At 28.7% G+C, this 16,007-nt stretch overlaps 3 protein-coding genes across 7 annotated transcripts; 1 reads left to right on the top strand and 2 right to left on the bottom strand.

Moving 5' to 3' along the window:
- Positions 1-2,190: 2,190 nt before the first annotated feature.
- Positions 2,191-3,667, bottom strand: LOC141537221 (uncharacterized). Its single transcript, XM_074258076.1, has 2 exons — positions 3,006-3,667; positions 2,191-2,773 (listed from the first exon to the last, which is right to left on the bottom strand). The coding sequence occupies exons 1-2, from the start codon at positions 3,649-3,651 to the stop codon at positions 2,748-2,750; spliced, it is 672 nt and encodes a 223-aa protein (XP_074114177.1). The 5' UTR covers positions 3,652-3,667; the 3' UTR covers positions 2,191-2,747.
- A 5,200-nt stretch (positions 3,668-8,867) lies between these two features.
- LOC141537164 (uncharacterized) lies at positions 8,868-10,194 on the bottom strand. Its single transcript, XM_074258010.1, has 3 exons — positions 10,048-10,194; positions 9,224-9,808; positions 8,868-9,049 (listed from the first exon to the last, which is right to left on the bottom strand). Exons 1-3 carry the CDS (start codon positions 10,067-10,069, stop codon positions 8,868-8,870), a joined length of 789 nt encoding a protein of 262 aa, XP_074114111.1. The 5' UTR covers positions 10,070-10,194.
- Positions 10,195-13,350: 3,156 nt separating this feature from the next.
- On the top strand, positions 13,351-15,733 carry LOC141537247 (uncharacterized). Of its 5 annotated transcripts, XM_074258112.1 has the most exons (5): positions 13,351-13,847; positions 14,663-14,791; positions 15,180-15,384; positions 15,465-15,527; positions 15,586-15,733. In XM_074258112.1, exons 3-5 carry the CDS (start codon positions 15,209-15,211, stop codon positions 15,656-15,658), a joined length of 312 nt encoding a protein of 103 aa, XP_074114213.1. In that variant the 5' UTR covers positions 13,351-13,847; positions 14,663-14,791; positions 15,180-15,208; the 3' UTR covers positions 15,659-15,733. The 5 variants fall into 5 exon arrangements, with proteins under 5 accessions (XP_074114213.1, XP_074114216.1, XP_074114215.1 ...); XM_074258115.1 differs by lacking the exon at positions 13,351-13,847 and having other exon boundaries at positions 14,437-14,791; positions 15,465-15,502; XM_074258114.1 differs by lacking the exon at positions 13,351-13,847 and having other exon boundaries at positions 14,437-14,791; positions 15,171-15,384.
- Positions 15,734-16,007: the final 274 nt, after the last annotated feature.

The raw sequence follows: 16,007 nt of genomic DNA, 5'->3' as shown, positions 1-16,007 counted from the left end.
ATAAAGATTAAAATAATTTCGTACATATGTACAGTAGAGTGGTCCAACAAAAAAAAAATTTTTGCCTCATCTTAAAAGCTTCTTTTAGGTATAAAAATATTCCCTCCAAAGAGCAGCTTGATATCTTAATTCTTCACGAAGCTCAATTAATTTTTATTTTCCCGTTTAAATAACACGTAAAAAAATTTTTTTTTGTTTTTATCCGGTAAAACTACAAAATAAATTTTTTTTTTGGATTTTTTATCACTAATTCTTGTAGAAAATTTAATTTCCTACAAAAAAGTACTGAGATAGTTTCTTCGTAAACTCAACGGGTACAAAGTTATTGAGCTTCAAAAACTCTCAATAAAAGAAAATTTCAAGTAAGATAGTTTCAATGCAACTTTTCAAAGGAATTGACAATTTTACTAAATAATTTATTTAATTCTTATGGATTTGAAATAATTTTCAACTTTTTGAAAACTTTTTTGGTGACTTCATGTATTTATTTCAAAATTTATCAATCCCTGGACTTTTTATTATAGAATTTACATATGTCTTTTGGTGAAGTATTAACTGCAAATTATGAATAATTTTTTTTATTACAATTTGGATATTTTTTCCTATGAGCAGCAACTACTTGTAACAGATATTGTTTCTCTTCTTAATCTTTGGTCCCAAATTGGTTATATTTTTCAATTAAAGCAACCTGCCACATCGTTGACTACTTTAAGTTCTTTGAAAAATGTTAACCCTAGACTGTTCAACAAACGCGACCTAACGACTTTGGTCAAGTGATGAGGGATTTACTGATGAGCGTACAGTGTTACCAGTTCATACACGTTTGACAGGCAGAGAGTAGATGTGTTTTCGGTAATACCACGGCCCTAGCGGTATAGGTACCACCGTCAAAACTCCGGGTAAACTTGGCTGAAACTCGGAGTTTCATGTGCAGTTGCGACACAAAATTTCGGTGGAATTTTGTCGGAATTTTTATCGAGTATTACACGTGTTTTAACATAGTGTTTTAACAGAGTTTTCACAGAGTACTGCCAGTTTTCTCACGGAGTATTATCGGCGTTCTCGCTGAGTATTTACGGAGTTTTGCTGATGTTTTTACGGAGTATCCACAGAGTTTTGTTGGTATTTCTTTCCAACAAGTAATTAAGAGAATAAAAAGTAATAAAGAAATAATGAATGTACATTGTTTTTTAATCTTCTCTGAAATTATGTTAATAATATTTAAAAAAATAAATATTCAAATAAAATAAAAAGATAAATGCTAGTCTCTGTGAGATTCGAACGTGATACTTTATGATTGGAAGTCCGGCACGCTACTAACTTATCCAAGTCGAATTTATAAGTTTATCGCTTTTTAGTTTTATTTAAATTAAGTTGATGTAATCACTGGAAAAATGGTTAAGTCCTATCGCAACACTATAAACTCGAAATTTGTATTGTACAACATGTCAAGATAAATTATAAGCATAATGCTTAGACCTGTCAGTATAGCTTGTAACTTTCTTCTCAACGTTTGATCAATTATTTATTGATATCTATTACATACAACTAAGAATTGAAATAAATCAGTCATTTTTAAAATAAAAACTCTCCGAGAATACTATAGAAAAACTCCGCTAGAAAACTGGTAATTCTCCGTGTATACTCCGCGAATACTTGACTGAAATTTCATCAGAAAAAGGTCCCGAAAACAACGAAAAAACCCCAATGAAACCCTGCGATAACACCAAAAAAATTCCGCGAATACTCCACTAGAACACTGGTGATACTCCGTGCATACTCCACGAAAACTCCACCAATACTCCGCGAAAACTCCATCCACACTGATGTTATGTCCACCCCAAAATTTTTCTTTAAATTTAAATCACCCGCGCAGATGGAAGACTTCTCGATGCGCGAAAGCCACAATAAAATATAAGCTACGCGACTGCTGGTTGACTAGCGGGGACTTCTGCAATCTCAGCACCGCGAGTATTTAAAAAGGCGATCAACAGCCAACGACTTGTCTTTGAGCAAGTAATTTGACTTCCGCGTTTACTTGACGGGCCCGTGCCTTGTAAAAGTCACTCATCTTAATTTGCGCTGCACTTAAGACGAGTTCAGATTCGGTTCAACAGGCAGGCCACGTATTAGATTTAATTATCTACGAGTCGGGATTCTCAAAGTTCTAATTTGCCCTGCACTTAGGCGAGAATCCGGGCATTAAGTTTAAATAAAATATCTCTAAAAAGCTAAATTTGCGCACTTTACCCTACGGGGGACTGGAGGACGTTAGCTCAAATAAATAAAATTCATTAATATAATTTCGATTAAATAAAATTTGTGAAAGTGTAAAAGTTTAGGTGTTTATTAATGTGAGGAAGTGAATTAATTTACACCAGTATTTATATTTAATAATATAAATAAATCTTTATTTGACTTCTAAACAATCTAGAGATTAATAATATGTTTATTATAATTAATGACATGCAACAATATAAATTGCAATGCAATAAGAAACAACTATCAGAACGCAATGGCACGTGGTAGTACGTAACACCGCCAAGAGTACATAGCACACCGTAGAATAAAAGAATGTAGGGGAGAGGAGTCGTATGCGCCGCCAATAAGCGCGTAGATCTTCGCCAACTCACTAGTGATAATAATAATGATATAGATATATATAATAATAATAAGCTTAAGCGGACTTGGGTAAATCTTGATTTCTTAACACTCCCTCCATTTTCCCACGTCCAGCTTCCACTGCGCTACTTCTTACGATCAATAGAGTTTTCTGTAACATAGTGAAAATATAATTATAATTAATTTTAACAATTTTATCAACTTCTAATTATTCTAGTCCAAAAGTCTATCTCTTAAATATCTAAATGATTCTGCAGGTAATGGTTTTGTAAGTATATCTGCTAGGTTCTCTTTCGTAGATATCCAACAAACTCTTATTCTATTTTCATTAATGCATTGTTTAATGAAATCACCATGGGTGTTTGCCATGTGTTTTCTATTACCTGTTTTCTCTCTTTCTAGTAATTCTAATTTAATTTCATTTACACTATTATCGAACATCTTAAGTTTATGACTGCCATCTCTTTTGGTACAGTCATTTGCTGACTTGTTATCACACCAAATCGTCGTAGGAAATAGTGTTTTTCCAATAATAAATCTAATCGCTTTATCCAGAGATATTATCTCTTGACACGCATCGCTCATTGCTAAATATTCAACTTGACACGTCGAAAGCGTAACGTAATTTTGTTTGTGACTTCTCCATGCTATTATGTCACCAAACAGTCTAATAATGTATCCACCTGAAGAAGTTGAGTCATCATTGTCTCTAAAGCTCGCATCGGAGAAAGCTTCTAATTCATCTGAGTTTCCTGCGTATTTTAGGCTTGAATTTACAGTACCATTTAAGTATCTCAGAATTCTTTCAACATTTTTCCAGTCATCCTCGCTGGCATTTAATTGTTTTCTAGCTAAATAATGTACAGCAAACGCAATATCTGGTCTAGTTCCATTTGCTAAGTACATAAGACTTCCAATTGCCTCTCTGTATGGGACCTTTTTAGTCGTTGATGATTGTTCACATTTTGACGATCCTGATTCTTCTAGTTTTCTTCTTTTGCATCTATTTTCAGTCTGTCTTGTAATCATTGGAGTGTTTTGAGGATTACAATCTGTTATCTTGAATCTATCTAAAATACTTTCAATATAATTACTTTGATTTAATACAATGTATTTCTCTTGTCTATTTCTCTCTATTTCAATTCCAAGAAACTTCCTGGGTTCACCAAGAATTTTCATCTCAAAATTCTTGCATAAGTGATTTCCAACTTCATCTAATTTTGTTTTATCATTACTAGCGGCTAAAATGTCATCTACATAAATTAGCAACACAACTATGATTCCATTTTTCCTCCAAGTATACAGACATGGTTCGTGTAAATCGTTTTCGAGACCAATTTCTTTTACCACTTGATTAAATCTAATGTTCCATTTCTTTGGACTTACCTTTAATCCATACAAAGATTTCTTTAATTTAAGTATCTTTGTTTGTTTTGTCTTTTCATCTACATCTAGACCTTCGGGTATCTTCATATAAATATCTTCATCTAAGTTTCCATAAAGGAATGCTGTTTTCACATCATATTGACATATTTCTAGGTCATATTTATTTACTATTGAGATTAATGCTCGTATGAGTGATAGTCTAGACACTGGTGAGTATGTATCTTTTAAGTCATAGTCATTCTTGTCTTTGAAACCTCGACATACTAGTCGTGCTTTATAAAGTACATCTTTATTTACTTCTACTTTCCTTTTAAATACCCATCTTGAATCAATGATGTTTAATTTTCATTCAGTTTTACTTGCTTCTTCCAAATCTACGAATTTCCAGACGTCATTTTTAGTTATAGAATCCAGTTCATCCTTGATAGTTCTCATCCATTGACATCTTTCACTTGAATTGCTTGCCTCATCATAGTTGATTGGTTCTTTGTTTAACGAAGTGATTAGACAATTTATCAGTTCTTGTTCATCCTTCTTTGATTGATCTTCTGACGTATTGACGCTTCTTACAAAGCTTATGTCTTCAATTAATTTTCTATCTTTATCCTTTTTAGATTCTAATTTTCTTTTTATCTCACCTCTAGTACATGGTCTAATTTCTTCTGATGAATTCTTCTTTTCATTTAAGTATTTAACATCTAGTGGATTTTTGCGGGGTCTTCCTCTTCTTCTTTGTTCTGGTTTCTCCTTTTCTTCGTTGATTTGCTCTTCCAAATTGTTTGGTACATTTTCGTTTGACTTCCAACTTATTTCATCTTCAGTTTCTTCTATTCGTTTATTCTTATATACATCTTTGTACACTAATTTTTCATTAAATCTAACATGTCTTGATTCTAGAAATTTCCTTGTATTTGGATGCCATAATAAGTATCCTGTGGGTCTATATCCCACCATGACTGCTTTGATTGCTCTCTCGCTGAACTTGTGTTCTGGTTTTGGGATCCGGAGACACGTTAGTGTCTCGCGCCAAGTACACGTCCAACATATGGCGTGAGACAACGTGTCTCTATTCTCTTATCTTATGTCATTATAACCTTCTTACATATTTGGGTCTATATTTCATTATTATTGCCAAGACACCTGACACTTTCACTATTTCTATTAAGTTTCTATCTACGGATTTTACACATATTATAAAAAACTATTGGGTATGAACAATTATTTAATATATTTCAAATATGAAAATTTTTGCCTGCGCCTGTTTTCGATTCTACGAGAGATTTTACAAATTTAGGGCGAATTTTGTTATTTCGAAGTTGGTAGCACTTAACTTTATCTACTAACTATACTTACTTTACGTAGGTTCTAAAACTTTAGCACCCATAAGTAGTTAGTATACTAAGAAAAAATTTTGTAATGAAAAGAAAGACAACCTGCGTAACTTTATACAGTTTCCACTGTACTTATGAAAACATTAGCCTGGGCGTTAATGCCCCGCGCTATAATTATCGATTTTATTCTGAGTAGTCAGTAAGTTTTTTTCTCCAGAAGTCACGTTTATTAATCGAGCGCGTAATTCGAATTCAAATATGTCAAATATAGAATTTTTTGATTCTGTGTTGGAAGTAAAGCCTAAAAGAACTCATATGAAAAGTTGTTTTTCTGAAATTGAGTGTAGACAAATACTATTTTTTAATTTAGTAGAAAAATCTATCAAATCTGTGTTGCAAACTATCCATAATGTGATTGGTAAAGTATATCATGAGCATGGAAATATATACAATTCCAATGTATCTATCTATTAATTATGATTTTAAGATTAATTATGAGTTCCATGCAATCTGCTATTTATTAATAACGACATGATAATGACAATAAATAATAATAACGACAATACTGAGATCAATAACGATGATACTAGTCATAAGATAATAATAAACATAATTATAATGGAAAAAATGTTAGAAATTTTTTAATATTGATATAAAATGTAAAGTTTTCAATTGATTTAATTGATCAATCAAAACCTAAGAGTATGGAGCTAATTCATATTTAGTTTTTTTTTGCTATTTGGTACTATGAGAAAAACAAATTCGTTTTTTCATTCGTAATTGAGCTTTAAAATTGAGCAACAATCAACCCTTCATATTATGAGTATAGCAATACCTGCAATAATTAATTTAATTCTGAACTTTTAATTTCCGCGGGAAAAATACAAAATTTTAATCAACAGTTTTTTTAATTATAAAAATGTTAAAGTTTCTTTTTAATATAAAATCTCTAGAATGAACTATCGAACAATTTTACATATGTACTTTTTTGAATGATATATTCTCTTCTGATTAGAATTTATTTATTGACTAGAGCCATTACTTAAAAGAGCTCAAATTGTTTAGTTTTACTTTCTTCGTGAAAGTCAGGTAATTAAAGTCTAAGTGATTCTGTTCGAGCGGTGTACAGATGTAGGTGGCGTTTCAGTCTAATTGAGCGGAAATTTTAAACGACGATATTCTTTTCAAAACAAATGTTAATTATGATTTATACGAATTGTGTTATTCATAAACAAAAATATGATAATAAAAATAGATAATAATACAAATAATGATAATAATAATAATGACAATACTAACAATATCAACGAAGATAATACTGATAATAATTATTGTGGTAACAATAAATTAATGATAAAAATAATAGTAATAATAATATTTATCATCATTATTATTATTATTGTCATCAAATTATTGAGCATTGAAGTATTAAATTTGAATTTACAATGTTCTTGATTACAAAAATTGTTAAAATGTTTTTCAAATTTCTACGGAATGGAAAGCTTCAAATTGATAATTTAGTTTAGCAATGCGAACCAAAGAGTATATGTGGCTTATTTATATAAATTTCATTAATATTACTCGATACTGTAAGAAAAATGAAATTTTAATTTATATATATATATATATATATATATATATATATATATATATATATATATATATATATATATATATATATTAGGTGGGTCAAAAAAATCGAATAATTTATTTTTGACTTTATACTCTGAAAAATAGGTTCGTAGACACCTAAAAAGAATTCTCTCCAAGTATAAGCTCTTAATTATAACGGAAGGTCCTCCGCTTTGCGGGTTTCTATTTTTTCGAATAATCAGATAAAAAAATTTATATCTCGCTTCCAACTGCTTGGAAAAATATTCCGTGGCATAGATTTTGTGAGAAATTGAATGCTTTACAAAAAAGGTCTCTTATGACTTTTTCAAAAACTTAACCGATTAAAAGATATTCATAGTTGAAGTTTGGCTATTTTAAGGAAAATATTCGTTTTTATTATGAATTTTATAAGTCGATGAAAAAAAATTATTTCGGATTGCGGAACTCATGATTTTGTAGGAAATTTACTGCTCTACAAAAATGGTCTCTTATGATTTTTTGATTAAGTGAAGCCGTTACGAGATATTCATCGTCAAACATTAACGAATATCAATATTTCCAGTTTTTGATCAATAATTCGATAAATTTTAATTTAAACTATGAGTTTCAGGAAAATTTACATAAATTTGAGTTTCGATCGATAAAGAAATGTTATAAACAATTTTTTAATATTGTTTTCAGTCTTGAGCTTGTTTGATTGCATTAAAACAAGAAATTAGAGCATTTTTTTCGACATATAGCCAATGATTAGTTTAATTTGAAGTGAATGACATATTTCTTTGTCAAATTTAATATGAAAAGTATTGAATCAAGTGAGAAACAACCAGTATTTAACTTTTTTATAGATAAATTTTTTATTGAATTATCAATTGCAATATAATTGTCTATATTTTTAACATAACAGTACGCTATTACTATAAATAATTTCTTTTATTACAATTTGGGAATGTTTTTTGATGTTCTTTGACAACTTGCAATAAGTACTGGAATTGTTCTTCATTTTTGTCAAGCATTGATTATATTCACTGACTAATGCAACAGCTCGCTCTGCTGAATCATTGACAACTTTTAGTTGTTGAAAGTATTCTTTATTTTCGAGATAACTCTCATTAGTAGGCCATAATTCAACATCGACATCAAGAAAGTCATACGGTAGATCGAAGATTTTGAAAAGATTTAATGACTTTTTAGACACAAAGTCACTCAGAGTTCTCTGCGCCAATGAATTCAAATCTTTTTAGCAATTACAAATCTTTTAGCTTTAGAATCTGTACCTTCACGAGTATTAACAGCTTCAACAATACTTTTTTTTACTTCTAATGGAACGCCATCGTCAAACAGTGATAAAATGGCAAGTTCATCGCTCAAATACCATAAGTGCGAAATCATTTTTTCACACGTAGCTGAAGAAATCAAAGGATTGATATTTTTGTACTCCAATAAATTTTTCATAAACTGCAAGTCATGATAAGCAGCAGTTGTTGCAGAAGTTGATGAAAACCAAGCTTTTAAATACAATGTGACTATAAAAATACAGAAATGACGAAGACCATGCAATTCTTTCTGAGAGAGTTTGAATTCATCTCTGAATAGATACATTTTCAAACTATAAATGGCCTTAGCCATCAATCTAGCATGATGAACAGCACCAGGACGTTTGAAAGAAATCTTTTCTTGAGGCATTTCTCCAAGGAAAATCAATGATAATTCCAATAATTCTTTATAATCATCTCGGGGTTGTAGTAACTATCAAAAATAAAAAATTTGTCAAAAATAACGAAATTTTTATAATTTAAATCACAGTTAAATCATACCTGTAAAGATTTCGTAATAAAACTAGAGATTTCATCTTTTTATTCGAAATGATATCAGCAACAACAGCATCTTCAACACCAGATTTATAATTAGTTATATCTATATCATCCCAAAATTTTTAAACCTTCCAAACATCTGTACATTTGGCCCAGATGACACAGGCCAAAATACTTCAAATGCGCCCCTTAATACGATCTCAAAAATGTGATGACGACATGATAACCAGATCAACTCTCTTCCCAAAATCTTTTCAATTTCCTTACATGTACCGTTGTGAATTCCTATAGAACAATAATAAATGACTATCGTTAAATTTAGTATTTAAGAAAAATCAATGGTTATATTTCAAATCCAAACGAGTAAACGATTAATACATTTTGATAGTAAAATTCAGTAAGAAATAGAAATTAAACTAGAATGACAACAATAAAATATTTTTGTAATTGATTGATTACCTGTATTAACAGCCGTAGTGTCAAAACACATCGCCTTGACATACTTAATAATACCCCATTCACTCAATGTTGATAAAATGGCGGATGTTTGATTAACTGCCGTCCCAGAATTCATTATTGGAACTCCAAGTAATTGTTCAGTACCATACGCAGTTAAAAGAACCTGTAGTCGTTCCACAGATTTGGATTCAATTAGATCATTTAGCATTTTACCATCCCAATGCACTACGTATTTATCGTGTGTTTTAAAATTGTCTTTTAATCCTTGAGCAATGTCTTTTCTTTGAACCATACGAGCTCGTTGGATGGACCTATAGCTGAGCGTTGTATCTTCAATTTTTATACCAACAGCTGATAAAACCGGAGCAATAATGAACATCGCGTTTCTACTGCTGACATTAGCTCTGTCAAGTGCAGAAACGACTTCAGGAGTTAAGACATTTATTTTTGCTCGTTTTGTCGGAATTGGGGGTTCATACTCCAAATCAGATCCAGAATTTGTAGTTCCACTTAATGTATGCGTCGAGAATGATTCTGATTTTCCACTTAAAACAATCCCATGACTGGTAGACGGCTGATTCAAGTCTGTAATAAGAGTTCATTTTTAAATTAAACAGACAAAATTTCCAACACTTATTCATTATGATGAGAAGCAATTAAACATGAGTACCAGAAACCGTCGAGTCAAATGTCATACGTAGGAATACTGATATTTATAATGCAAGTAAAGTAGAAAAATGATATTCTCATTGTTTATAATAAATATAAAGGAAGTTTTACACTCCTACCTGAATTTATAACAATTATTTATCTCAGATACTTACTGCTTTCATCGATTTCCATCATATCTGTAGTTGAGTTTGACGCAGGTACAATATTCGAAAGAATCTCTTTGTGTGTACAGAATTTTTGATCCAAATACAACTTCCTAATGTTATCATCCACCCCTTTTAGGAAATTTTTACTTACAATGTCGAATATTTGTTCAAGATCAGTCTGAAACTCCTTTCCCGGGAAAAAATGATTTTGCCTAATTATATATGGTTATATATAATATAACTTATATATAATTAGACCTGAAAATTGGCCAGGTCTAATTATATATAATCATATACAAGTTATATATAATCATATATGAGTTATATATAATCATATATAAGTTATATATAATTTTATGTACTCATATATAACTACATGTAACAACATTAAATTATATATCATTACCCCTAATTAAATATGTGGTTATTTTTAGGGATATAATATTTGATTTCGGCGTACCTAATCCTGTAACCAAAAAAAAAATCATCACATATGATTTTGCAGCTATAACTCCGACGCGGTCACCCATCCAATTACTAACCACGCGCAATGCTGCTTAACTTTGATGATCCCAGTGCGTCTCGAAATTCCCGGCTGCTATGCTGTCGTCTTTTAAGTATTGATGATTCTATGAAGTACATAACGTATCAAATCAATTTATCAGAAATATAATATAAAAATTAATTTTATATTAAATTTTGATACTCTTGATTCGCTTATTTCACTGAACCTAATTATAACAACATATTTATTCCAATAATCATTTTATTATTAAACAGTAGCAGGGCAAACCAAGACATCCTATAGGAAGTGCAATAAATTTTTCATTTTATAACTATTTAAGCGTATTGTAAAACATCATTTTGCACTTTAAGTGATATCTAAAAAAATGTTTGCTTAGGTCTGACTATGCATGAACCTATATATAATTATATATTAACTTATATATAATTTAATAATACATGATAATCTATAAAAGGGTAATTATGTTAGCCAAGTTTGATCACATCTAATTATATATGGACCCGTATATAATCAGATCTGATTACATACAGATTCATATTAGTCAAGTATGAGTAGGTATAATCATATATAAGTCTACATATGGTTATATATAATTACTAATTATTAATTAGATATAACTATATATGATTAGGCAAAATCATTTTCTTCGGGAATATAATCAGATTTAATTCAACAAAGTATACTCTATTAAAATACTAATAAATATATCATGTAAAATTTAGGAAATATTATACATAATCTATTATAAGTGTATTACTTCAATATATATAAGCAAAATGTATTATTAATTTAGTATTGTTTTATAAATAATAGTAATGAAATATAAAATAAAATAAAACTTAGCTCTTTATCTGCAATTATTAATAAAAAAATTCAGATCTTATACTTATCTTAAAATTACTAAAGAACATAAAATCAATAATCATTGATAAATTTATAATTTACGTTTGATTAGATATAATTATGTACATAGCTTTACGTTTGATTATATATATATATATATATATATATGGTCCTATATAAATTAGATCTGATCAGATCTAATTATATATAGATTTATATATAATCATATATAGCCCTAGATAACTCAGGTCTAATCAGATCTAATTATATATAATCATGTATGGACCTAGATAACTCAGGTCTAATCAGATCTAATTATATATAGACTTATATATAATCATATATAGACCTATATAAGTCAGATCTAATCAGATCTAATCATATATAGACTTATATAAAACATACATATAATACATTAGTCCATATATGATTATATATATTTTATATAAAAATTTATATATAATAATATATAATTATATATATTTAATATATAATCATATATATATATATATATATATATATATATGGTTAGGCAAATTCATTTTTTCCCGGGTTTCCTTTACCTTATCACTTTTCTTATTAAAATCTTTTTGTAATTTCAACCACTCACTATGAAAACGGAGAATTTTTTTTACTACATTAGGAGCTTCACTCGTAGGGATCTGATTTATTTTCCACAATTCAATAACCTTGTCAGCTGAATTTTTTGCACTTTGTTTGATTGAAAACTTTAAAACTTTAAGTTGATAGAAAAACACTCTCATAACCTCTTTCACTTTTGGTAACTTACGGTCAGTGAGTTTTTGCACAGGTATACCGATTAAACGTATTTCTTTATTCATTGTAGAATTATTGATAATAAATGAATTTATATAATGAGAAAATGACTTATTTCGAAAAAATTGTTATTATCATGTATACGAAATGATGAGTTTTTGGAGCACTGAAAATGTACTGATAAAAAAGTAGACAACGAAGATAGTTAAGAAAAACAACATAGGTGGCGCTAGCGTTAGAGTACCAACAGAAGAAGTAATGTAATTCAGAACAAAAAGCCTCTCTCACAAAAAAATTTATGTATAATTGGTAGAATAAAATTTGAAAATACATACTAAACAACCGTAATAATATGAAATGCCAATGCAATTGACATTTTAAATTATTACAAATAAAGCTTACAAAAATATCATTAGAACAAAAACTTCTTAGTGAATTTTTGAACAAATAACTCCTGTAGGAGTGACTTTTATGATAGAAATTTAAATTTATGTAAATTTTCCTGAAACTCATAGTTTAAATTAAAATTTATCGAATTATTGATCAAAAACTGGAAATATTGATATTCGTTAATGTTTGACGATGAATATCTCGTAACGGCTTCACTTAATCAAAAAATCATAAGAGACCATTTTTGTAGAGCAGTAAATTTCCTACAAAATCATGAGTTCCGCAATCCGAAATAATTTTTTTCATCGACTTATAAAATTCATAATAAAAACGAATATTTTCCTTAAAATAGCCAAACTTCAACTATGAATATCTTTTAATCGGTTGAGTTTTTGAAAAAGTCATAAGAGACCTTTTTGTAAAGCATTCAATTTCTCACAAAATCTATGCCACGGAATATTTTTCCAAGCAGTTGGAAGCGAGATATAAATTTTTTTATCTGATTATTCGAAAAAAATAGAAACCCGCAAAGCGGAGGACCTTCCGTTATAATTAAGAGCTTATACTTGGAGAGAATTCTTTTTAGGTGTCTACGAACCTATTTTTCAGAGTATAAAGTCAAAAATAAATTATTCGATTTTTTTGACCCACCTAATATATATATATATATATATATATATATATATATATATATATATATATATATATATATATATATATATATATATATATATTATAATCTTATGAACATTTAATATCCGCGGAAAAAGTACAAATTTTGAATTAAAAATTTTTTTAATTTGAAAAAACGTTAAAATTTCTTGATTTATAATATTTCTAGAATTAACAATCGAACATTTTCACACATGTATTATTTTAAATCATACTTTCTAATTAAGTTTTATTTATTAATTAGAGTTAATACCGAAGAGAGCTAAAATTGTTTGGGGTTTGCTTTCTTTATAAAAGTCAGTTGTTCTCTGAGTAATTCTATTCGAGCAGTGTATAGATATAGGTGGTACTTCAATCAAATTTAGCGGAAGTTTTAAATAACGATTTAACAAATTAACAAAATTTAATTAATCATGCTAATAATAACATAATGATTTGGATATACACATTTGCAATGCTCTTTAGTCGCATACAGATGTCACTACCATACATATACGTGTTTAAGTTATTTGAAGATGCCAATAAGTATTTATGTTTACATCAGATCAGTATGGATACTTCTCCGATGTTTTTAGTCGCATCTAGATGTCACTACTGTGTAAGTATATATCTTATTATTATTATCTAATCAGCTGGCTGTACTGGCTGCCGATCCCAACTCTTATTCGGTACCATTATATTGAACTATTCCACTAGGTGGCAGTGATCATAGTCTGTAAGAAATTATTGATGATCAAAATAGACAAATTTCTGTAATTATTTGACACTTTCTGTCAAAATTAATAAATCTTTTTCAGGTTTATGTATCAATATTATTTAATATCTACTTGAAACTATTACTGCGGCATTTTTTATCACACTTGCGTAATACTTTTCTTAATTATTGTCAACTTAATTATAAAATTAACTTATTTTAAAAGGTTAGTTATATATTCAATATTTTTATGATATTTATTGTTTTTGTTGAATAATCATATTTTCTTTGACTTTTTACTAATTATGTTGTGTTCAGGTGGAAAGTTTTCAGCACATAAATACCCTTAGTCACAAATTCTGAAATTTCTATTTAATTTGTAATGAAATAATTTGATTCTTCGTATAATTGAAGTTTTAAGATTAATGAAAAAATATATCCGGTCACAATATTATTCCAGCTAGTGATGAATAGAAATCAGTAACTATTTCGTATTGTTGTAATTACTCTTCCGACTGTCAACATGGTAACAAAAAAGTAAAGTAACATTAGGTATAGGTAAATTAACCAAGTAGCAGTCTTTGTAGTAGTTATATTGTAAATGTCCTTAAGTACTGTTAGCGCCACCTGTAGTTACTTTCACTATGTATATACCAAAATGTGTAAACACACTAATGTAGCATGAAATTTAATGACACTCAAATTTGTCACTTTTACAGCTACAATTTGCATAAAAATACATTAAATCCAGTGGCCAGTCTAGTCCACAATACCATACTAGTTTGGGCTGTTTAACTTCATTACATATCGGTAGCTGCATGAAAATTGATTTAGAAAATACGACAGAGGTAAATTAAAAAATAACATTGGTATATTTATTTATTCGAATTTTATTTATTCGAATAGTTATTGATAGTGTCATTGCACATAGTAAATATTTTAGTTATTTAATAAATGGAATATTGCAGTCTTTACAGCATTTGTGATTACGTATACTTATCAAAACTAATATTTTGTGAATGAAATGGAGATAATTCAAAATTTGAAAAATTCATACGTATGTTCGAGTTATATTTTAAAAATTTCTAAATAAAAAAATTATTTGGTATTTTCATGTCTTTATAAAATTGTCCATTGAAATTGTAGTCAAATTTAATAATCATTATATTAAATTACATATAATACGTTCATAAAATTATTGCGAGTTATTATCGTGAGTTATTATAGTTATTATAGTGAGTTTTAGATTGCTGATAAAAAATACCATGAATGGTGATAAAAATAAAATGGATTATCCTCCACATTTTGGTATTGACCAAAGGAATCATGCTCAAAGTTTATTAGTTAGTATTAATGATCTTGAGTCTCGGCTAAATCAAGCTCGTCAAGCATACCAAATATTATATGGCGACACTTATCCGGGTAAAAATTATGATAATGAGTAAGTAATTTTACTTCAAATTTCTGAAGTTTGTCATACTTTTATCATTGTGAATACAATTCGTTTTCCCATTGTTACAGGTACAAGAATAAAAACCTTAAGCGGAAAAGAGCTGGTAGTAAGCAAAAATTGCGAGACATTATGTATGTAGTATTTCTTAATTTTAATTGAAGTCATTTCTTTACTGTTTAAATTTTTTAGTTTCTGGAAAGGAAAATATCTAAAGGCCGTAAAGGACAATAAACAAAATAACAAGTACATTGTTTTCAAGTAAATATATAACTTTCTTCGTATGGAGTTGGATTTAGATTATTCTTAAGAAAACAATAAAGAAATTAATAAATCTAAAGTTTTAATATTTTTCTTTATCAACTGTTGGAACAATATATCATATATTGGACAAGAAAAAAATGTTTATTTTAAATGCATATTTGAGCTTATTACATGATTTATTACTAAACAAAAAAATGATTTCCTTTAATTAAATTATTGATTTCAACTGCCGCTCAAGTTGCCCGTAACACCACCTGATATCTTTTTTACACTCTAAATATTTGAACGGGAGGAATAACGGGAACGCATGGTCTATGTTAACTTCAAAAATCAAATAGAATTAAAAATAT

Source organism: Cotesia typhae, unplaced genomic scaffold (assembly GCF_013202065.1).
Source record: "Cotesia typhae breed Kobodo isofemale line unplaced genomic scaffold, CoteBio_Ctyphae scaffold_70, whole genome shotgun sequence".
Lineage (NCBI taxonomy): Eukaryota > Metazoa > Arthropoda > Insecta > Hymenoptera > Braconidae > Cotesia > Cotesia typhae.
The sequence above is the reverse complement of the archived record's forward strand: the minus strand, read 5'-3'. Positions and strand labels throughout refer to the sequence as shown.